This window comes from Anoplophora glabripennis, unplaced genomic scaffold (genome assembly GCF_000390285.2).
Source record: "Anoplophora glabripennis isolate ALB-LARVAE unplaced genomic scaffold, Agla_2.0 scaffold93, whole genome shotgun sequence".
Classification (NCBI taxonomy): domain Eukaryota; kingdom Metazoa; phylum Arthropoda; class Insecta; order Coleoptera; family Cerambycidae; genus Anoplophora; species Anoplophora glabripennis.
Window position 1 is genome coordinate 679,824 of NW_019416235.1, and position 25,131 is coordinate 704,954.

A 25,131-nucleotide genomic window follows, 5' to 3' on the forward strand; every position below is an offset into this window, starting at 1 on the left:
TGGAAGTGCATCTATAGGAAGTATGCAAATTTAGCGGTAGAAATGTACCAAACGCTTTACAAAATGCCCAAACACTTCATGACACATGATCTCCGTTATCAGTCGGTAATGCAACGTCATCTTGCAATCGACAAAGAAGTTCTACAATTACTAAAAGAAAATTCCACATCGATTGGGGTTATCACAGAACATGACGTGGATAATTTTATATGCAAATCGCTTTCATCCGTATTATTATCCATATCGAACAAGTTCCCCGACAGATCCCCAGAGCATGAAATATTCTTTTGTTGGACGAGACTGTGTTTACACACAAGTAATTTTTTTAAACTAGCACAAAATCCGTACGTTTTCCTTTTCAAGTAATTTAAAGCAGTTTAAAGTATTTTTGTATAACAAATAATTGGAACGTCTTGAAGCTTAAAGATTTTAGTTTTGAAATCTTGATATGAAAATTTTTTTGAGTATCACTCTCGGCGCAATCAAAAGAAATTATGCAAGGCAAAAATTTCGCAATTATTTTCTGACTTAATCAATGCCAGGGTCATTTAACTTGATTCCTCAGCTTCAATTTTTTTTTTTTATATTTTCTGTACGATTTTGTCTCATTGAGATATCGGCTATTGACTGAAAAGTCAAGTTTTTTTTTTATCATCGATATCTCATGAACTAATGGTCGTACAGCGAACGGAAGGTGAGTTTTGGAAACTTTTTTTGGTATGTTTGATTTTTTTATATACTTTAAAGGGATGTCTTCCAATAACGGATTGTACAGAGTGAATATACTGAGTGAAATGGTTGCGCACATTTTCACTCACTATTGAGCATTTTGATAATTTTACACATTTGTGATAATATTTGAACTAAAACTGAGTACTTTCACTCAAATATAGGTACTCGTTAAATAAATTCTCCAGATAAACTCGTATTTAGTACACTAGTACCAAAATCGGAGTAATTGTCCTCATTAATGAATGACCCCACCCCATTCTATGGTTGTCGTGCGTTTTCTTTGTCTATTCCCATCGTCCCCATTAGGTCATCTCGTGACGTGGTGTATGGAGTTAGTGCTGGACAAGTATGCGTTTATCGGGTTATTTTGGTGACAATTTTGTTTAAATACAGTATTTTGATTAATAATTAAAAAATATATATTGAGTCTCGCTTAATATTTGGTTAAATAAAAGGATAATTAGATTGTTACCTATACTTATTGTCGTATCTGTAACGTACAATATTGGTTATAGCAATCTATTCGTCCGATCAGTTAACCAATTTTTTTAATCGAGACCTAAAATATCGTTTCTAAAACAGATCTGTGTAGAAATTACTGCGGCTCAGTAGTTTGTGACTAATACATTGAAATTTAAAGTAAAATTTGAAGAAAATATAAACAAATCTGAGTAAGAAAATTACTCAATAATAGTTAAATTTAGAGAAAATGTCAACTCTTAATTAGTTTTATATACTCAGAATAGAGTCAAAAGTCACTCACTTGATAGCAGAAACTTGGATTTGAGTAAAATTCACCCACTCCTATTGCAATAGTTTCACTCACAAAATTTTAGTTATACTCATACTAATAGAGTGAATTTTCACTCACAATCAGTCGGGTGTGGACGGAAATTGATACATTATTGAGTAAAATTGAGTGAAATTGAGTGATTTTTTTACAGTATTGTATACTGAATAACTTGAGTCCTTCTAAATTTTCATGTATCGAGGTTCTATACTGTTTTAGAGTCTGCTTGTGGTAACACTAAACAATAAATTGTATACCTACCTTAGCAAATACGGTTTTTGTGTGTAGTTTTTCGAGCCAACTTTCAGTAAACCAAAGTCTTATTTGAATTTATCAGCAAATGTATAATACTTGTTTCGAAACAAATATAAAAAATAAATTACTAAGGTTAATATGCATATCCATCACATATAATTTAAATAAGTTCTTTTTACTTGGCACACAGAACGAAATTCTTAAAGAAAAGTGGCTCATTTATCACAATTCAGAAGGTAGGCATAGAATCGCGATTTTTTTACAGTGCTAAAGAATTCCTAAGGCAAAATTCATATTTATATTTCAACTATTATTGACATTGACGTTAGTGTTTTGTCTGAATAGCATGGGGGTTTTCGTCACTTTAAATGTGCAAATTCTATTCTATTTGGAAAGCGGTTGGCGTAAATCCGAACAGCTTCAGGAGCATTACATCGTGCAAGTTCGTACATTAGTTGAATATCTGCAAATTCTTCGTAGCTAAAATCCTCCATGATATTGAATCAACAAATGGTGTCAAAATAATTTATGACAAATGTCTAACTGCTAATTATACATTGTTGTTGACAGTCATCTCAATTTCCAAGATTTTTGCAGAAATGTTAATATCGCATTTTTGATACAATACATCTATGTTTTTAATTAAATTCGATTTTCTCAAAAACGGTACAAAATATCGATTGATACCTTTTTTTTAGCAAATTGAGAGAGGAATTTTGTCTGCTCCTGTATAATCTAGGTATATTGAATACCTAGTTACTTGAGTTACTTTAGTTGTTCAAATTTCATTTGATTGTTGTCGTGGTAACGACTTAGAAGTTATAATTGAATTTGGTTTTCAAACTTCTTTCTTTGAAGGCCAATAACTCCACAACGAAGCCCGATAGGAAAAAATTTTTTATGAAGTACTACAACTATTTTGAGCTCCCTTGTATACCTCTTCATTTTTGACATGACCTTTCCGGACACCCTGTATACAGGGTGAGTAATTAATAATGGTACACAGCTTACTGGCAGATTGTTAACGTCAAAATATAGTGATTGAGCCAAACATGCCTTAATCGATTGTTGCTCATTTTCGTTCTACAGGGTGTTAAAGTTGAAAAAATATTTTCTTTTTTTATCTATGTTTTAAGTACGTATGGACCGATTGCTTTGAAAATTTGTAGTTTTACGTTTTTTAAGGTGGCAAATACGAATATGCAAATAGTCTAGGGGGCGCTAGTTGTACTGTCCTGTCAATGTAAAAATATGTCTAACTTTTTATATTTTACAATTTTGAATTTTTTAACTAGAAATTGTTGAACTACGTTCAATTCCAAATAAAAAAGGTATACTTGTTACAAATCGATAAACTCAGCTGTTTTCGAGATACAGAAATTTTAAGTTTTTGAGATTCGACGGGAATTAAATTAGAAAATTATTTTTTCCAAAGTAGTAAGCTTGATATAATAAATTGACAGCTGTCACTACAATACCATACTGTTTCCTACTCAATTTGATTAAGTAGTTTTTTCCTTGCCGTTATTCTTTAGAGAAGAGAATATCTTAATAAAAGGCTAAGAAAATGCATTGCAAGTTGTTGGTAGTTAATAATTTGTTAAGATATGCATAATAAAATCTTTAATTGCTGTAATGTTTGTCTTATTTCTTAATTCAGGCTTGGTATCTTAGGACCTGCTAATTTTCTAATTTAATTCCCGACGAATCTCAAAAACTTAAAACGTCTGTATCTCGAAAGCGGTTTTGTTTATCGATTTGTAACTAGTCCACCTTTTTTATTTAGAATTGAACGTAGTTAAAAAATTAAAAATTGTAAAATACAAAAAGTTAGACAGATTTTTACATTGATAGAACAGTATAACTAGCGCCCTCTAGACGTGACTCCAACACTGTTTGCATATTCGTATTTGCCTCCTCAAAAAACGTAAAACTACAAATTTTCAAAACAATCGGTCAATACATACTTAAAATAAAGATGAAAAAGTAAAATATTTAGTCAACTTTAACACCTTGTAGAACGAAAAGGAGCAATAATTGATTAAGGCATGTTTGGCTCAGTCACTATATTTTGACGTTAACAATATGTCATTAAGCTGTGTACCAATATTAATGACTCACCCTGTATATTCGGCACTACGGGCCAAGTATGCCCATGGCTTGGTTGCATATACTTCTCCATTCAGTTTTATTTCTTGCTCTCTTTCTCCAGTCCCTAACGCCCATTTCCTCTCTCCACCTTTTGAAGCCGTCCAGTGCGAGGTCTCCCTCTTTCTCTTCTACCTTCTATACCTCCTGTGAGCACTATTCATGCCGTTCTCTCATCCGGAAGTCTTACTACATGTCCAAAGCGTCTCATCACCACATGTCTCGAAATATTTTTTCACACGATTACCCCAAACAAAACAAAACAAACAATAACGACAAAACAACAAACAAAAATGATTTTTATCTGCTGTTTTTGAAAATCAACGACTACTTTGCGAATATTGCGAATAGTACCAGTGTTTGTGGGCTTCTTTTTAGCTCAATACATGCCCATGAGGTCTGCAAATTGTGAAATCGATCGGTCAAACCGTTTCCCATTCCTGAATCATTAAAGATTTATTCAAGGTCATCGACAACGGTTGCATGAGATCAAAGTGTTGACAACGGAATGAAATTGCTAATTAAATTTACAAAAAAATTTAATTTTTGCTGCATCCAAGTAAATCACCCTGTAGATAGGATCTACATAATTCGATCAAAGAAACATTAGATTAGCGCCTTGCTAGTTTCAACAAGTAAGGCGTACGGGCAGCGCTGGGGGCCGCCGAGCGGGTATTCCTAGTTCCCAGCAGGTCCCCAACGGTGGTTCCGATCGCGCCGGCTAGATGACGTCGCGACGCCGACTAAATGCCTCCGCATAAACGGTCACTATTTACAGACGGGTTCGGTTACAGCGTCGATTTATATTTCACAAAAGGCGATAGGCGGCGGTGTCTGATTTTAACCGCAATCCGCAGCGGCCGGCGTACAGGGTGGGGTGTTTTTGATGGCACTGCAGAGCGTTCTTGATGGTTGAAATTATAATTCCACGCGGAGGTCGAATCTGAACGAGAATCGAGGAAGCGCTTCTCTTTTTAATAAATATTTTGAAAGAGAAGGCGTGATTTTTGTCGTTTGTACTCGGCGGTGATTGATTGTAAACAGTAAATATTTGTCGGCTGGCTAGAATCGTATATGTGATTGTAGCGGCAGCAATAGTTTGCTGATTGGAATGTAATTTAAGGGCATGTAAAATGTGGGTCGACGTGAAAGCACGAAACTTGCTGTCGAAAATTCGATTCTTCTAATAATCTGTAGAAGGTATTTTTATACAGGGTGTTAATTCTAAGTTTTGCCAGACTGTAATGGCGTAATTTTGATAGGACGCTTCCCTACGGATATACAAGGTGTTAAATGTTTGAAATATTTATATTAATTTTCCCGTAACTTCACTGTCATAAAAGATCGAGTGATTAAATTAGGGGGGATGACATTTTTTTAGTAGGAACTATTTTTTCATGGATAAGTTATTCTAAAGTACACTCCAGTGGCGTAGTTATTGGGGGAGTAGAGGACCTTTTTTGAAAACAAATCGTACGCCAAATAATCTCAAATGTTTTTAAAATGTAGAATCAATTTATGGCAATAAAGTATTGAAATAGTATTTAGATAATTGGGAAATCAAATAAGAAGATACTTAAGTATGTACCTACGTTACTATTTACAATTTTCTATTGACTGCTAAATGTGTAACAAAAATTCAACACCTAATATTTTTGAGAGATTTCAAAACACTATACAAATACAACATCACAAGAAATGTTCAAAATGCTGTCCTTGGAATGCAATGCATGCTGCGCAGCGTCTCCGCATTGATCGTCTTACACACCTCATAATTCCAGCTGAATTGTGTACGATTGCGAAACCCTCTACAATGCGCTGTCGAAGTACTTCTCCATTGGAAACTGGAGTGCAATATACTATAATTTTGAAGTAGCCCCAAAACAAGTAATCCAAAAGATTCAGGTCGGGAGAACGAGCCGGTCAAGCAAAGGATCTCATCTACCAATTCAGTGATTAGGATATTGATTATTCGACGTTGGGAAATAATATGCGGATTTTCATCGGCCCATTGGTGGTTATTATCACAATTCGAAATCGTTTTCGGTTGATAGTCATTTTCATTTGATGCATGAACTCGCTGGACATGATATGGGCGCAATTGCTGCTCACGTAAGACGTTCCAGATTGTTACATGCGATACACCCAAATCTGTTGATATCTGTCTGGTACTGACAGATGGGTCTTCATCTACAGATTCCAAAATTCTGTCTTCCAAATGAACTGTACGAACAAGTCTTTCTCTTGCTCGACGTTTTGGTAGCGGCGAACATGCGGTTTCAGGAGCTCGACGGTAAACGCTTGGAAAATTATTCCTTGATGGACAACGTCGATTTGGAAAAGTCTGTCTATAAAGTCGTTCAGCTTGTCTAGCATTGCCATTCGCTCTACCGTATGTAAAATGTATATCTGCTAATCCAATATTTGTTTAATTGAATGATATATTTTTTTTTATTATTAAAATCTGTTTTTAATTGTATGAAAAATAACAATCTTTTTGCAACACACAAAGCAATGGCGTTGTATAGTGTTTTGACATCTCTCAAAAGTATTAGGTATTGAATTTATCGTTTCACATTTAGCAAACAATAGAAAATGATAAATAGCAACGTAGGTACTAGCAAACCCTCTCATTTGATTTCTCAAATATTTAAAGACCAGTAAATTTTATGAATACTTTACAAGAATACTTTATTGCCACAAATTGATTGTACTTTTTAAAAACATTTAAAATTATTTAAAAAACCAGTGGCGTACGATTTTTTTTTAAAAAAAGGTCCCCTACTTCTCCAATAACTACGCCACTGGAGTGTATTTTGGAATAAGTTATCCATGAAAAAAATAGTCCCTACTAAAAAGATGTCATCCCCAAAATTTTATCACTAAATATTTTTTGCCAGTTTAGTTTACAGGAAAAATCATATAAATATGTAAAACTTTTAACACCCTGTATCTCCGTAGGGAAGCGTCCTATCAAAAATTAGGGCAAAAGTTACTTATTTTCATCGGTAGAATACGCCATTAAAGTTTGGCAAAACTTACCATTAACATCCTGATAATAATTATTACAATACAGGGTGTCCCGAAATTCATGCAACAAAATTTGGTCCAGATTCTTAAGACAAATTTAGGGGACCCGTATTTTTTATTTTTGCCAAGTAGCCCTCTCTTTCGGAATTACAGCCCCTTGAAGTCCGCCCCTAAGAATAATCTTCTCATTATATCAGAATCCTGTTGTACGAGTATCACTAAATTTGGTACACAGGGGTTTTATGACATGTGGAATCTGATGGTGCTACGTTTTTTGGCGGGGAACCCCCTTAAGATAATTTTTCGTGGGCCCCCTTGTCTTTGGAGCCAACAAAATTTGGTCGCATATTTAAAATTTCTTAAAAATTATCATTCCACTAGAAAGCCATTAAATTTAGAAATTTTTTGTCTCTTTATACTTTTTTCGTAAAAAGCAATGTTTTCGAGAAAAATGTTAAAATGTGATCGAATGCATATCGTGATTCGCCATTTTCCTCAAAAATATTGCGTTTTACGAAACAAATATCAAAAGACAAAAAAGTTTCTAAATTCAATGGCTTTCTTGCCAACTAATAATTTTTAAAATAATCAAATTTGCGACCAAATTTTTCTGCTTCCAAAGACAAGGGGCTCAACGAAAAGGTGTCTTAAGGGGGTTTCTCGCCAAAAAGCGTAGCACTGTGAGATTCCACATGTCATAAAACCTCTGAAATTTTGTATTTTCAGTTAAGTTCATTCCTTTGGAAGTTAGTTTATTATTTCTAGTGATCAGCATTATCTTAATTACTACCTACATAGCGTAGATACTGGAAAGGATTGACTATCGTCGCAAACAATGGACTAATACATGAAAAGTACCATTTCGTTGGTTCAATTCGATGTAACAAACTGTTTTGAAGTGAATTTAAGTAGATTAAAGTTTAAATAGAAGTTTTAAATGCAGTTATCAAAGCACCCTATATAATTAATAGAGTGTCACATAAAGCCGTTTTCAAATTTAATTTGTTAATTTCGCAAAACATTGGCGCCTTCGCCATTTTATCGAATTTCATTCCTTGAATTTTCGCACTTTCTATTAATAGATCTGGAGTAAAATTTAACAGTTACCTTATTAAACAGCTTTTAACACCAACGTATATAATCTAAGCCGGATTTAATGTTAGTACGCTAAGGAAACGATTTAATTGAGACAAATAAAATTTGTATTTGCATTTGTTGTATTAATAGTCCAAACCAAAAAAATTGTTACGTGGACTTTTTATAAGTGGAAATGGTGAAAGGGCTTGTAATAAACCTAAAACAAAATAAATGCGTGAGCAGGGGTGGTTGATTTGGATTGGGGGGTTGTAAAGTTGTGAAAAATTGTATCATTGGGATTTCTGGCGAAGGTTTACTTACGTCAAACGAAAAAGTATCCAATACAAAAGTTGTAGATCATGCAAAAATCTACAACTTTTGTAGAAGTCACTTTTTAAGATAACCTCAAAATTTCCGAGAAAAATGCGAAAAACAGGTTTTCTTCTGATTTTTCGTTTTTTCTTTCTCATTTCCGCAAAAATCATTTAATTTTGACGAAACTTGGTGAAAGTATACCTTTCTGTCTTAAATAACCACATTTTTTTTATGTAAAAATAACAAGAAGTTTCCGAAATATACATTTTTTCTGCCAGTGATCATTTTTTTCGTTTTGACATATATTTTTTGGTGAAATAAAAATTTTTCCAGTAATTGTTGGTAATTTGTTTAAATTAAAAAAAAAATTCAAAAACTGATTACACCTTTCAATTCATGGAAAAATATATAAATAAACTGTGTCTCATTGTTTGACCCAAAACTTTATTTTGTACAGTATTGCTATAAACATCTAAGTCGAATTACAAATGCACAAATGATAAATTAACTCTCCATGATTTGATATTTCAGCAATAAAAAGTATATTAACTGAAAAGTTGACCGGAAAACCCGAAATTTTAATTGCTGCAAGTAATTTTTTATATTTTTTACATTTTTGAGCATGTTTTTGAATTGTGATTACAGATTTTTTTATTTCACCAAAAAGTATACGTAGAAACGAAAAAAATGATCAATGGCAGAACTCTGTACGATGATTTTTCTAAGTAGAATTTTTCTTTGAAAAAAAAGTGTTTCATACCGGTAAAAATGAATATCTCGGAAACTTTTATATATTTTATCTAAAAACACAAAGGTATACTTTTACCAAGTTTCGTCAAAATTAAAATATTTTTGCGAAAATGAGAAACAAAAAACGAAAAATCAGAAACAAACCTGTTTTTCGCAATTTTCTCGGAAATTTTGGGGTTATCTTAAAAAGTGATCTCTACAAAACTTGTAGATTTTTGCATGATGTACAACTTTTATATTGGATACTTTTTTGTTTGACGTCAACTTTCGCCAGAAATCCCAATGATGCAATTTTTCAACCCCCCCACCCCAAATCAACCCTCCGCCGCCCCTGCTCACTCATTTATTTTTATTTTATTTATTATAAGCCCCTTTACCATTTCCACTTATAAAAATCCAGGTAATAATTTTCTTTTTTTCTCTCTAAATGAGTTATTTCGATCGGTCTATAAAGATTTCTTTGGTGTCAATAAAGCATTTATTTGAATGAAAATTTCAATTTTCAATTTCAATATTTATTTATTTACTGCAAAAAATATTGTGCAGAACGGTTTTGTAATAAATTATTCATCTTTTTTTAATAAAAAAATTGCAGTCAGAAAAATAAAAGTTTTTTACTTGTTATGTGAAAACCTCCCAACTTCAATCAGTAACGAGTTCATAATTTTACATTTTGTTTCGTGTTAGTTATTTTTATTATATTTTATGCAATGTTGGTTAATTGGCGGCAATCGGCGATACATTTTTATAGATTTTGCTGTACAGTTCATCCAAATGCAAATAACAGGCTTATTATATGCACTTGTTACTGTTGAAGTTTTGAATTTTAACGAGGAACATTTCTACTTTTGACTGTAATCTCCAGTTTGAAAGCTACGAGAACTGTTCACAAAATAACTCATAAGTTACAGATTATGACTTACAAAATTGTGCTATGGACATGATTCAAGTTTAAGTCACACCTTTTATACTACGTCCTGTATTTCTTTGGATACTAACTGTTTCTGAAACACCCTGTATAACGAAACTGGTCACCTTTTACAAAACTGGTGAAGTGTTTTGTTGACAGCTATATGGTTTATGAATAAGGTATATGTTTTTTTTTCTAAATAATGTCTTAATAGAAAGACACGCACTATAATTATTTAGTCGTTAATTATAATTCCTTAAATTTGATGCAATTTAAAACACATCAAGTTTTTGCCACTCAGTAATGCAATCGGTAAAATATTTATGCGAATATATTTTAGGGATCACGACCTATTTTTTTAATCATTGGATAATTACATAAAAATTGATTCAAATGAACGTATGGAAAAAATACCACTAATTGCTAATAAATGCAGGAAAATAGTTAGTAGCTGCCTTCATTTTAGTCCTGCCTTTAAATCACAATTTTGGTCAACTTGCGTGAATTTTTGATAATAAGTTAGTTTGAAGTACATATACAGGGTGTTAATAAGTTTTGTCAAACTTTAATGGCGTATTCTACCTACGAAAATAATCAAGTTTTGCCCTATAAAAATGTTCGATAAGACGCTTCCCTACGGAGATACAGGGTGTTAAAGGTTTAAAATATTTATACTATTTTTCCTGCAGCTTCACTGGCATAAAAGATTGAGTGATAAAATTCCAAAAAGCTCTACAGTAAAAAATTAAAATAAAGCGTTTTTTCATGATATCTCAAAAGGGTAAGAGCTAGAAAAAAATTTCTTCTGAAAGTTGTAGAGCATACAATTTTACATAAAAGTGATCTATTGACTTTTTTCTACCATTAAAATACTGAAAGCAGCTTTTAATTTTTTTTAATAATGAATTGAATGTTATAAAAAAAAGTTTTTGTGTTGTGTGTGTCATTAAATTTGACAATTTGACAACTTTTTTATTAAATATAAAAAAATATCTATTTCTCTGGAAAGAAGCTTTATATTTTTTAGAGTAGATTGAAAAAAAAATTTAGATACCCATTCATTTTTCTTATGATTTTTAAAAATTTCTCATATAGTCCCTTAAATTCTGCTAATTTTAATAGTAGAAGAAAAAGTCAATAGATCGTTTTTATGTAAAATTGTCTGTTCTGCAACTTTTATAAGAAGCTTTTTTTCTAGTTTTTACCCCTTTTGAGTTATCTTGAAAAAACGCTTTATTTTATTTCAGGAAAGTTGATCAAAATTGCGATTTAAAGGCCCATTTAATTGGAATATTTCGAGTATTAGTGTATACAATATATTGTTTACAATTTAATTTAAAACATATTTTAGCGGAAAAAATATTGTATACAGCTCGCGCGTTGTGCCTTTTTCCATGAGACAAAATTCCAGTCCTGAAAAAAGTGTGAAACGTTTGTCGTATAAATACCTAAAAAGAGACTGTTTAAAATGTGGTTTTACCTTCGTTTTTTGGAGCCGGTGGTTTCCTAGTTGCCCAGTTCGTTCGAATGCTCCGGCTTCCAAGCCACTGTCCGTTCATTGCGGCGATCGCACTTTCAGCTTCCTGAAACAACGACGTGAATAAGAAAAAAGGAAGCAACCCTTGCGGGCGAATTCGAATTACATTTTTAATTAACCGTTGTCGGGAATTAAAAAAAATACACGTTACAGCGTTTGCTTGTTGCTCCTGCTTGCGAATTGATGATTTAAAAACATCCGAAAATAAATCGAAACAAACGAAAACACCAGTTCGAACACAATTGCCGGGCGTTTACGTGACGGTGCAGGTTTTAATAAGGAAAATGGAAGATAAACAATTTCGGTTCGTTTATATATTTTTTTACGCAATGTTTCCAGCGGTGGCTTTAGAGCGACAACATTTTATTATTTGTTGAACTTTGGCTAAAAGCCGAAACGTGCTCTTGGTTAAACAAACTGAAATTATACATGTTGGACAAATACGCGGGAACAATGCGCTGCAAATTTATGCTTTTCGCCTGCATTAATCAAACGGGGAATTATTTGTTGCTTTTTCAAAGGGCGGTTTTATAACAATGTCGCAGTTCTCACAGATTTACAAAAATACACTACAAAAAAGCACGCAAGCGAGAAAAAAGTGTCGAGAAATCGAGAAATTTAAAAATCACGCGCGTCTTAAGTTCTTGACTAGAGTTCGTTTCGTTCATGCGTTCAATTCGTTTCTCGACAAATAACTGAGCGGTTAATGTGGTTTCTCGACTAGCTCATGATTTATTTATTTTAAGTTTTTAAGGCTTTAGTTTACTTTGATGATTCTTATTTTTTTAATGTACCTAGTTATAAGTCTGTGTAGAAATTTTATTATAAGCAGATACCTAATGTTGATGTTGATTCTGAAAATATTTAGTTCCTGTTCCTTTAGTTGATTATTTTATTTTTGTTTTGTTAATTAAAAGCTTGTGATTATAAGTGATAAATTAATAGGAATAACGCTTCTGTATCTCTAAATTAAAGCTTGTTTTTTTTTAAGATTTCTTCGGTTAAATTCCTTATTTACTATTTATTTAATTAAAAGACTGCATGATTAATGATTATTAATAATTATTATTGGAAGAAAGCTACGATTCAAAAACATTGAAATAAACATATCTAAGTATATTGAAAGTGATTAATAAAAAAACAAGTTAAAGGTTTTTAAGAAGAAACTCAAAGTTTAATTTAGTTTTGTTAGTAGAAGTAGAAACATAAGTAATTAATAAAAATATTGAATAAATAATAATAAATGATTGTTAATTATAATAGCATGTTTATATTTCGCATTGCAATACCAAAATTGTGACTTTTTTAAGTTTTCGAAATTTCTCGAGAATTCGAGAATTCCCGGGAATTCCTAGTCGAGAATTCTCGAGCCCCGAGAAAAAAAGTAGGCCGAGAAATCAGAAACCCTAGTCGTGCTACGTTTTTTAATTTTGTATTTTTCGGATTAAACATCTTCAAATGAAACTTTCCTGATGTTTGAATGACTTTCGTATCGCATTTTGTTGTCGAGAAAACAAAAATCGAAATCATGGCCCTTTTTATTAAAAATAAAACATGGATTCGTTTATTTTTCTCATAAACGGTTCATTTTATCGACTATAAACAAGAGTATCTTTTTTTAGTCTAAGGTTGAAGCTACCCAGATTTATTATTTTAAAGTCTTTATCATACAGGGTGTTAAAAATTTAGGCATTAAGTTGTAAAACTTAGCCCGCTCCTTGTAAACTAAAAAAGCTAAATATGTTTCAAGGACACTATTTTAAGAGGTCATTACTAGTGTCCACCATATACAATTTTTATTAAATTATATTAAGTACTTTAAAAGTTATTCAGGGACACATATCTCCGTAGGGAGGGCCTGTACGAACAAATTTTATAGGAACTTGTCATCTTATTTTTTTCATGTTCTATCTGAACCCTGTATAGAAGACTTCGAATGGAATACCCTGTATACTTTACTGACTCAATCCTATCATCTGCGTCCAATAACGTTCGATTTTGTTTGTTATGCAAAAATATTTCATTTCAAATCACTGGTCGGACGATGTAGTTTGTCGAAGTTGCGGATTATGCGCTACTTTTTCTTTGCCGAGAATAACACTATATAATCCCACTTATAGAAACGTCGATAACATTAAGTTTTGCTGGGATAACAAGGGCGCAGATTTTCGTTATATCTATTTTTGCTGGAAATAATGGATTTGTTTTGAACCATGGGTGGAAAAAGTTGGAAAGCGATTTGTAATTTTAAGATGGATGTCTGGTGGAAATGCAGACTTAAGGATAACATATTACTTCAATAGTTTAATAGAAAAATTCAATAGACACAATCTGCTGTGGAAAATAAGTCCCATTAATCATTTTTATAGGTATTGGGAAGCCACATGTATCATTATTTATTCCATGAATTCTCATTTAGGTGTAAGCAGCTGAGAATCATTTAGTAATCTGTTTGGGAATAGTAAAAAAGCAATAAAATGCAGCTTTCCTTATAATGGAACTAGTTTCTGGCTGGATCCGTTATCCGTTGTTCCTTAAACACATATGCCATATTTGTCTGGATATACGTTGAAGTATTGTTAGAGAATGTCATAAAAGGGATAACGATGATGTATGTCGAGATGCAGTATTAAAAATTTATAATATTTTTATGAATGTTATTAAAGTCTTCGTTTCTCCGAAAAACATTTTTTTTGTATTCAAGGCGTGGCACTTGCAGTAAATAAAAATTCAAATACAGTTCTCGTGAACATCTGCAATCAAAAAGTTATACTTTCTCGTTTTCGGGAGAAAATAAACTTCAATTATGCAATGAAAAAATAGTTATTAATACGGTCCTGGACAACAAGGTAGTGATTTAACGTAGGTGCTGCTTTGAACCTCTATCCTCCACAATGTTGACAGAGGACGAGGAGTATCTTTCTCGGAGATTTTTCAAAAGTAAAAATGGAAATATCATAGTCGAGTATTTAATAAAAATTAAAAATAATAAAATTTTGTATTTTTGCTCAAACACTTGCGATCTGTCAAGCTTTGTTTGCGCAATTTTCGTAGGTACAAGAAGCCGATGCTCCTTACCTATGCTTCAAGAGAAAAGGTACTGTACACAGCAGTTGTAATGCTGTTGTACGTGCTGTTGTTGTGTTCTACAGTTGTTTTACTGGTGTTGTGTTACTGTTTGATTTTTTTTTCAATACTTTGTACCTAAATTTTTCCGCCCTTCCTGGTACGTAAGTCAAGAACGAATAAAATACAAGTTTTTTAAAAGTAAAAAGTCTTATAACAATTCGATTTTTTTCTCAGAATGGATTTTGTAGGGTATGTTCATAGAAAAACCTTTATTGTCCAATATTTAGGACGTATTTTGTTAATTGGCGTAAAAGAGCAAAGCCAGCACAGTTTTAGTGACAATAAAATTTTATTCGGCGCCGTTACACGTCATTCAGCTATTAGGACGCCACTGAATTGGATAATTTTACGATCTGCAGTTTGCAACAAGTACTTGTATTAGATAGAATTAAATTGCTTTTCTCTACGATTGTTATTTCTTGAGATGGATATTTAAATACGTTTTTAACTGCTATCGAGCTGAAGTGTGTTCCCTTTTTCTTGTTTGGGTACATATAGCCTTTACGGAATGCACACCCTTTTCCTATTACCGTATTGTTACAATACATAAACCAAATTAAATGGGCTGAAAATTCATTCGCAAAAACGACGGAATTTTAATACATGGTGCAGTTTTATTGTTATTTCCAAAACTACACTTTACTTAACTTCCCAAAGGATAAATTCCCTTTCTTGTCGTTCTGCTACGTTTGCTCTTGTAGCAAATTAACATATCACATTTAATGGATACATCGAAACTATAGCGATATGTATTACATACATTCCGGGCTCTTGACGAACATGATTTGAGAACGGCGGTTCATATATAGTCATGTCAATAGGTGTAATTCTATCCACTTACATTAGATGTTACATATCTAGTCTTCAGTTCACATATACAGTGTCACTAATGGAGTCCTCAGAATACAGTTTTAACTGAATGTACAAATTTACGTACATTTACAAATTCATGTTTTTAATAAAATCGATAATATACAGGGTGTCACTATTCAGACTCGGAAATACTGAGACCTACATTTAATAATCTTCAGGTGGACCAAACATCTGTAGGTTAAACCAGTTAATAGTGGAAATATGAAAATATATCTATTTGATTGACACTTTTTAAGTTTTTTATAAGATTACACACACAATGTTGACGTTATATCTGGTAGGCCCTAATTGACCTGAGTGTTTACACGTTTTGATATGAATATAAGTCTGTATATTCAATTACACTGTAGCAAAACGCGTTTATAACGTACTGCTTGTTATTATTATAACTTGTACGTTAAATCAGATGGACCGAACACATGTACGTTAAACCAAGTGTACGTTAACAGTGAAAATATGAAAAAATATCAATTTGACTGACACTTTTTGGCTTTCTTAAAAAAAAAATTACCTACACTATATACAACACAATTTGCTTCAAATGTATTTACTACATCGTTAAAACTTGTACGTTTTATCTGGTTGGCCAAGTTCGTAAATTACAGGAGCGTTTAATTTTATTATTGTAACGTACATTAAATCAAGCGGACCAAACATATGTACGTTAAACCAAGTGTACGTTAACAGTGAAAACAGTATACTCAAATACACTGTAATAAAGCGCGTTTATAACGTACTACTCGTTATTATTATAACTTGTACGTTAAATCAGGTGGACCGAACACATGTACGTTAAACCAAGTGTACGTTAAAAGTGAAAATACGAAAAAAGATCAATATGTATATAATTTTGACATTTTTATAAGAGTACGTACTCTATATATAACAGAATTTGCTTAAAATGTATTTACCACATCATTAAAACTTGTACGTTATATCTGGTAGGCTAAGTTTCTAATTTACAGGAGTGTTTAGACGTTTTGATATAAGTCTGTGTATTCAAATAGACTGTAGTAAAACGTGTTTATAACGCACTAGTCGTTATTATTATAACTTGTACGTTAAACTAGGTGGACCAAACACATGTACGTTAAAAAAGTTTTTCAACATGTTAGATTATTCAGTGTAGGTCTCAGTATTTCCGAGTCTGATTAACGTTCACGTTTTGCTCATAGATGACAAGATAGAGTAATTTATGCCAAAACGAACCGTGAAAATTGCAGGTTTCTAACTCTTTCGGTTTAGAGGCTATCTAGCCTAATTTGGAGAGTCAAAATCGTGATTTTTTTTTTCAAAAACAACTAATTATCTCGAAAACGGTAAGTTTTAAACACCATGTACATTTAATAAACTCTACCTAATATTACCTAAGGAATTCAAAAACGCCATAATATACAGGGTGTTCCATTTAAAACAACAACGTTACGTAGCACCCACGCGAAATGGAACACCCTGTAAAGCTAAAAGTTATTTTCTTTACATGGCACACGTCTAAAATCTCTTACATTAGGTATTACCGTAGTGAGGAAAAAACAATAATTTGTCAAATAATCCAATTATTGGTTACAATAATCACGAATTGGTGGACATACTATTGATATACAGCGACTGTTGACAAAATGCTGCGACCGCAGGACAAATATTCGTGAATAGTCTTCCACTTCGGCTTGCACCTGTTTATTGCTAAGTCAATATGTACCCAAAGGTTTTTAATATTTTGACTTGTCTCTCTAGCCTGTTATTTCGCAGAAAAATATTTCTATAAAAGCATTTACGCCCATTTATTCGAGACCCTAGTAAATATAAATAATTTAGAGTCGGCAAAGAAATGAAAGAACCGCGTAAAATTTCATCCCTTCTTTTATGGTACTTTCAGTGGACCCAGAACTGGGAGTGCGCAGCTAAAACATTTTCCGTACGTGTTAAGATAATTATACCGAGAACTTTCCCCAAAATCGTGCGAGTTCTGGAAGCAACTTATTAGAGCGGTTTAGATTATGTTTAACCTGGAAAGAAAATATATCCCGTCCGACCTTTTTAATAAAGGACTCGTTTTAATTTAACTAGCTTCCGCCCGGATTTAGATTAGTTTACATATCGTTTTTGTCGAATAATAATTTCTATACGAAAAATATCTAAAGGAAGTTTATGTCAACAAACTTTAAATGTGGGCCCCCGAAGCTATAACGATGACGTAGAATAATCGATTTCGGCCTTATGCAGATTATACCAACCGCATTATAATTAATCAACTGTAACTCTTTGTACACGGTGACACAAGTTACTGCGTCGGTGGCGGCCGTTTTCTAAGACAAGGCACGATGAATAGGACGGTTTTAGAACATAAAGTGTTTCACCATATTACAATTTTTTTCGCTTTGCTTTCGAAATCCACGTAATCAGTCTTGTTTGGCTTGCGCTACTGCGGAATATACAGGGCGTCCGGGAAAATGTGGGAAATCTCTCGGGTGCAGATAGAACATGAAAAAATAAGATGACAAGTCCCTATAAAATTTTTTCGCACAGGCCCTCCCTACGGAGATATGTGTCCATATATTTCTGCACCCACCTCCTAGCCATTTTGGATTCATCCATAAACCATACCAGGCTCCATCTGACCAGGGTATCAAAATTTTCCTCCCATTTGTTCTGATCCTCTACTCGAGTGTCGGATGGCTCACGGAAGTGAATTCTTGGACCCATCTTGTCGCATATCATCCCCAGAGTTGGTTTCATATTCCTGGAATAGGAACTACATCTCCAATCATTATTGTTCCTCAGTTGGCCAATATCTGGATTTTAGTTCAGTTTTTCCCTCGCTGTGGTCTGTTGTGTTTTATTGCCACCATACCACAGCGTCGTAGAGAACTCTAGGTCTTACTATCGATGTATACATCCAGTATGACATCCTTAGCTTCAGCCTCCAAGTTCTACCGATAAGACGACGACATACACACAATGTCTGCTTCGCCTTACACACAACTTTTGCATTGCAGGTCAGCTTATCATCCAGTATAAGTCCTAAATAATTCACCTGTTTATTCAAAGAACTGATGGTATTAAATTAATTCGATCAATTCTAATTATTTTCCTATAATTCTCTTATATTAAACACTACAGACAAGGTAGTAACTTTAATAGTTAAGTGAAATAAAATAAAAAGGTAATCCATCAAATAATGCCTGACGTTCGAAATCGTTAAATATTCAAACAAATTATCTTCTACCTTTGTTTCTAAAATCTGTAAGTTGGACAAACGAATTTCAACCAGGATGAGTTGATTAAATAATTTCGGCGTTTCATGTATTGGGACTAAACTTTTAGCGAGGTGTGTAATGTGACAAATAGTCGTTGTCATTCATCACAGAATGTAAACATTGGAGGAAGCCATCTTGCAGTGACCTGTGACATGTGTAAATCGCCATGAGTAATGGTCAAAATGCATTTCCTGCTAATACCGTCATCTCAGTTATCTCGGGAAATTTGATTTGATCCGTTCACTGTATTTTCATTGATGTCACTTCAAATCATTTAGCGTTGTAGCAATTACAATAACCACTCTTGTTACTAACATTAAGGTATCACAATAGATGGCAGCGTTACATCTCACCGATAGGAATTCAGTGGCGTGTGATGAGTAAGTTGCGACAAAAACAACGTTTATTAATAGCTAGCATATTAATACAGTTCATATAATATTGAGCTTAGTAGAAATAAGAATAAATATTTTGTTAAATTGGCCATATTATGCGAAATATTTTTAAGGTTAATGAAGAGTTAGTAGCAGAAGAATTCGTTAATAAGCGTGCGGTAAGGAAGAAAATATTTAGGTAAAGCTAAGAAGGTGTATCTTTTGTTTAATAAAGTCTGTCCATTAGGCGTAAAATACCTGATCTTCTTAATATATAAAAAACACAGCTTTGCTTTTAAAAAGAACAAGTTTCGTGTAAAAAAATAGAATATCCGAGATGATTCTGCTACTTTATTATGCGAGGTGAGAACATAAGCTTTAACGACTTTATCCCGCCCTGGTGTTATTTAAATTAAAAAGTCATAATACTATGAATTTGGCTTCAGTGACGTTCCTGCCAACAAATTAATTAATTACCCACACTAGTACCATAAAAAGTTGGCGGAGCGAGGGAAAATTTTTAGGCACGATTCACGGCATTCAAAAAGTTTTAAAGAGAGCAAATAGACACGCTAAAATGTCACCGACTGGATTGTATATAATTTTCGCACTGGCCCCATTCACATTTTTTTTTGCTTTTCACCCTTGCTGCTACCAAGTCACAATGGAACCGGTGTTGATTCCACACTGCCCCAGAAAAAAGGCCCAGTAACGCACTCGCTGAATGGAACAAACATTTTTCGCAAGAGTAAAAAATGCTATACCGGGCGTCTTAAAATACCTACCAAGGAACATGAAATTAAATAATAAAGTTGACATTTGAATTCATCATCTCACCATAACCCCACAACCCCGTAGATTCAAAACCCTGTAACCCCATAACCCTATAATCCGGGATGTGCTAGAGTGTAGAAACAAAATTCTGTGAGAACGTGAATGTCATATCTCCAGGGGTCGAAATTACATGACTGTATGTTGGCGGGCTGCCCTACCCCACAACCCCTTAACCCCGTAACCCGGGATGTGCGAAGATGTATAACCACAAGTCCCTGTGAGAACATGAATCTCATAATTCAGGGGTTCGAAAGTGCGTGAATTGGCAGACTTCCGCAACCCCATAACCAAATAAATAATAACCCAACGACGAAACTCTGAGGAATTGAGTCTGTAACTCTTTTGTAATTCCATAATCCTTTAATCTGTGGCATACAAGGATTATGGGGTTGCGGGGTTATAGGGTTATGGGGTTATGGGGCAATAAGATCATGAATTTCAATGTTTTCCCAGTCACTTACCACTCAATTCGATTTGAAATCTTGTCAACCCCTTTCTAGGAGGTTCTTGATAGTAGGGTCAAAACTCGAACTCTTCCGAAAATTCTGGCCTTAGATTCGGATTCAGCAAATCAAAATACTGAAAGATACACTGATATGTGGCCTACTATATTTCTTTGGCGGTGGGTCATTGTCAATTTGACACTAGTGAGTAAAATTTCTTGTTTTCTTGCATTTACCAGTGAACTGTTACAAATTTTCCGGAATTAACGGAAGGAACAACTGTTGCGAAGTTTTCAATACTTGCGTTACTGCAAACAATTACAGAAGGTTTTAAATAATGCAGGCGAAGTGCCTTAAAAAGGCACTAATTGATAGTGAGTCCACGGTGGCAAAAACAATTTGAATAATAAAAGTTCCAGCCAAGAATAAAGTTTGGCAACTAGCGCCATCTGCAATATCATTAAAATGCAAAATACGTTACGCCGGCCTTAGACTCCATTCTTTTAGTTACAATTAGGATTTTGTAACCAGACAAACGAACAAAAAAGCTGCAGAAGAACTAATCGATGTAAAATTAAAAAAACAAATTAAGTTATACAGTGGGTTATTTTAACTGCTCCCATAACTCTGAAGGGAATCGTCGAATTTTAATTTTCTTTTGTTGGAATATACTCCTCTGTTCCAAAATACGGAGTGTTCATTGTTGATGTTAGTAGATCGTAAAAATAAAAAAAAAATCATCATTTGTTTTCGAATCTAAGTTAGTTTATTCTTATAATGAGCAAGAACACACTGAAGCAAATTTTACGTATATGTAATTTCAGTTATCAGGAAAAGTTTTCTTATTGGCAGCAAGGAAGAAAATTTTAATACTTGGACGAAACATGGATCGACGAAGGAAGTGAAGTAAAGTAAGTATGACAAGATGGAAATGTGCAAAATACATGGAAGCAGCGATAGCAACACATATATAGAAAGTAATAGCGGATTTCTGGTAGTATATTTACCACTTACTAATTACACAGCGTCTTAAAAAAGTGGTTTGGACCGTTGATCAGACCAGTGTATCGCTGAATTTGAATCTGAATTAGATTCGGGGTCAATTTGAGTTTTGACCCTTACATCAAGAAACTTCTCTAAAAAGCGGTTTTCAAAATTTCAAACGGACTAGAGTGGTCATAATTCCACCATAACCTTATAGCCCCATAATCCTAGAACCCCATAATGGCAAAAACTCACTACCACTAACTGTACAGTCAAAGAGGTACTATTACCTTCCTCAGTCGAGATACAAAGAGAAAAAAGTTCGGGTGACTTTGTAACCCAAATCAGTATGCCGCAGGTTAGGCAGCCACAGGAGCTTGCATGGTTAACGGATTACGAAGTTCCAACAAGACCAACAAGAGTTACGGGGTTCTGGGGTTTATGGGTTATAGAAATCTGCCAACTCACAGTCATGTAGCTCGGACCCCTGAAGTATGAGATTTATGTTCCCATAGAGTTTCATGTTTACATTTTCTCGCACATTCCACGTTACGGGGTTACGGGGTCATTGGGTTAGGGAAGCCTGGGTACCCACAGTCATGTAGTTTCGGACCCCTGTAGCATAAGAGCAATGTTCCTACAGACTTTCGTGGTTCTACATTCTCACACAGACCTGCGTTACGGGTTATGGGGTACGGAGTTATGGGGTACGGGGTTATGGGGTTATGGTGCAATGAGATCATAAATTCAAATGTTTTTCCAAGTACTGACTATTCAGGCTAGTTTGAAATCTCTAAATCCGTTTTCTGGAAGAGTGTCCTGATGTCAGGGTCAAAATGCGAACTGACGAAATTATGACTTTAGATTCGTCTTCAGTGGGTCAAAATGACCAGTACGCATGTGCATAATAACTTGTCCATCACAGTTGGAGGTCATTCAACTCTTAAGCATTTCTAATTTACGATCCATTATTAACTCAGCTAAAAGTTTAGTTTTTTGTCGAATTATTAGGAAAATGATAACGAGATAAGCATTTAGAATCGACAATTTTCGATGTTTCAGAGAAAACCTTAAAAGCACTAATCAATTTAATATTTAACGTGACTAACTAACCTATATGAGGTTGCACTAATTAATTGCTAATTAGTGATTTAATTAATATTATAACAAACTCTTAATTGGTTCCAAGTGAGCAGTTTACAAATAAATATAAGCAAAAAGTACAAGCTTCAATTCGTATTGCTTCGGTTTAAAATTCGCAGTGGAACAGCTATCTGAATTTTTACTTATCTGTTAGTTTTTGCAAAATCACAAGTATTTACTTAGTGATAGAAAGGTTGAGTGGGTGGTGATATCGTAAGCGAACATTTTCGGTTTTGTCTGATTCGGGCCGTGATTTCGGAAAGTTTATAAACAAATTTCAAAGGTAGGGGTTGGGCAGGAGTCAGCGGTCAGAAAGTAGGCAAAAATAAAGATGCCCCACACCTCTATATACTGCAAACGACAAGTCTCAAACGAGATGACCGGCAGTTTCAACAAAATGAGTTCCATAATGTTGGGATCTAAACCCTCATCGTTTCGAGCATTTCCCGAAGTGTTACGCCTGCACAATTGTAAACAAAGACGTAAGATGGGACTCCGCATTCCACTGTAAAGTTACCCGTCCGCTAAATAATATGGCAAAGCCAATTTTCAAACAACTTCTTGCAGAACAGAGAAGTTGCCCTGTGTGGGAACACCACTAAAACTGCTTTGACCCCGAATAATTCTTGTCTTGATGCAATTAACGTCTTGAATTTAAAAATTGCTCTCAACTCCTACCCTGAAGTGCCGCAAGTTAATTTGCTGTACTGCTGCATCTTACAGGGAAAAGGCCATTAAAATTAATTGTTTTATTGAAATTAAAATACTTATTCAAGTTAATACATGTATCAGCAATTCTCAAAACATCCTAATATACAGGTTCGGAAAGTACCGATGGCCCATCTGCCGTTACGTGAGAGCGATAAAGTAAGTCATAGAAATCCGTGCGATAGAGAAAGATGGCTGTAATGAACGCGTCTAATAGTCACCGCCCATTTCGCCCTTCCACAAATATGATCCACTTCTTATTTGTAGAAGGGCGAAATGGGCGGTGACTATTAGACTCCTTCATTACAGCCATCTTTCTCTATCGCACGGATTTCTATGTCTTACTTTATCGCTCTCACGTAACGGCAGATGGACCATCGGTACTTTCCGAACCTGTATATGCAGGGGTCAAATTTGTTCGGAGACTAGGTAACTTTGACCTTTGGAAGCTCGTTATAAGTTTATTTTCTCAAATTCTGTAGTAAATCTGAATTTGTCTTTTTAATCTTTCTTTTTCTAAATTTTCAAGTTTCTGTGTGATATTATGAAAGAACATGTATGCAAATCAAGAAAGAGTTCATATGGTTAGAGCCTCCTCTTTGTCAGAAGAAGTCGATGCTGTTGCAAGAAGACGATATCAAATGTATTATCCCGAATATTTAAGATATTGTGACTTACTTATTTTTGTGTATTTCATTTATCATTTATTTCATTAAATGACATATGACAGTAAATATTCGATGATGCCACCAATTTGGTGAGTACCAAAAGTGGCAGTTCTTTAAAATCGTTGTACAAATTTTCTTAAATATCCTGTGTATACATAGTCATTAATTTCTGACAGCAAATGAAAACTAAGTTGTAGGGAAATGAGCACACTAATTATTTCGAGCAATATGTGCAAAACGGAGGAATGTCGCTATTTGTTTTTCAGCGTTGTGTAATGAAATGTATTATTTTAAATGCCGATGGTAGCCAAAGAGAGACGGAGAAAGAGAGTTTGGGACCCAAATTAAAAGTAATGATTTGTTAAATGAATTACGTTAAAATGCCTTCCTTGAAACTTGACTAAATGCTTTAATGTCAACGGAAGATAATGAAAAGAGTGTTTGGTAGACAGTTTACTGTAATTTGTGCAACAGCGTTATTTATCATTCAAATCTATTGGACGAAAGAGAAAGGAAACTGCTAACGAAGTTTGTAATTCTTAAAATTAAATTTAAAGTATAAGAATTACACTAGCGGAACTGTCAGGATGCATCGTAACAGGGAATTTTCAACTTCATTTATTTATTCGACTAGAAAACCCCACAATTTTTTTAACTGAAGGTTTTTTTACTTAAGCAAAATTAATTGGTTTTTGTGTCACTCATTTGTTAATTGTCTCTAAAGCTTATACCTCAACAACTTACAACTGGAGATATATAATGTTTATTCTATTACTACTTCTCTTAATACTTTTAATCAACAAGTCCTCATAGTAATTTGACTCATACCTTTCACCGTTTATTTTATTATGACCGAAGCCCATCGAAATATTGATGATATTCTACAATAATGAAAGAAATAGCAGTCGTCACTGTAAAATTACATAGAAGTTACATTAAATTTTCACATTTACATTTGTAAAATTACATTATTTAGAAATATTATGGCATTTTTTCGAAAAATATTACATCAGTATAATGTAAATTTACGGCATTTACACATTTTTAATTTAATAGCACATATTTGTATAATTACATAAATTTTTAATTTAATGGGACTGTTATGGCATTTTTCCGTAAATATTATATCCTTATAATGTAAATTTATGGCATTTACACAGATTTAATTTAATGG

At 33.6% G+C, this 25,131-nt stretch overlaps 1 protein-coding gene across 1 annotated transcript in view; it reads right to left on the reverse strand.

Moving 5' to 3' along the window:
• The window catches only part of LOC108903628 (nucleolysin TIAR-like), a 205,211-nt gene that overhangs the window by 24,667 nt on the left and 155,413 nt on the right, over positions 1-25,131 (reverse strand). The window contains exon 5 of the mRNA XM_018705862.1: positions 11,488-11,590. Within this exon, the coding sequence (XP_018561378.1) occupies positions 11,488-11,590 (103 nt within the window). The remainder of the gene's footprint in view (positions 1-11,487; positions 11,591-25,131) is intronic.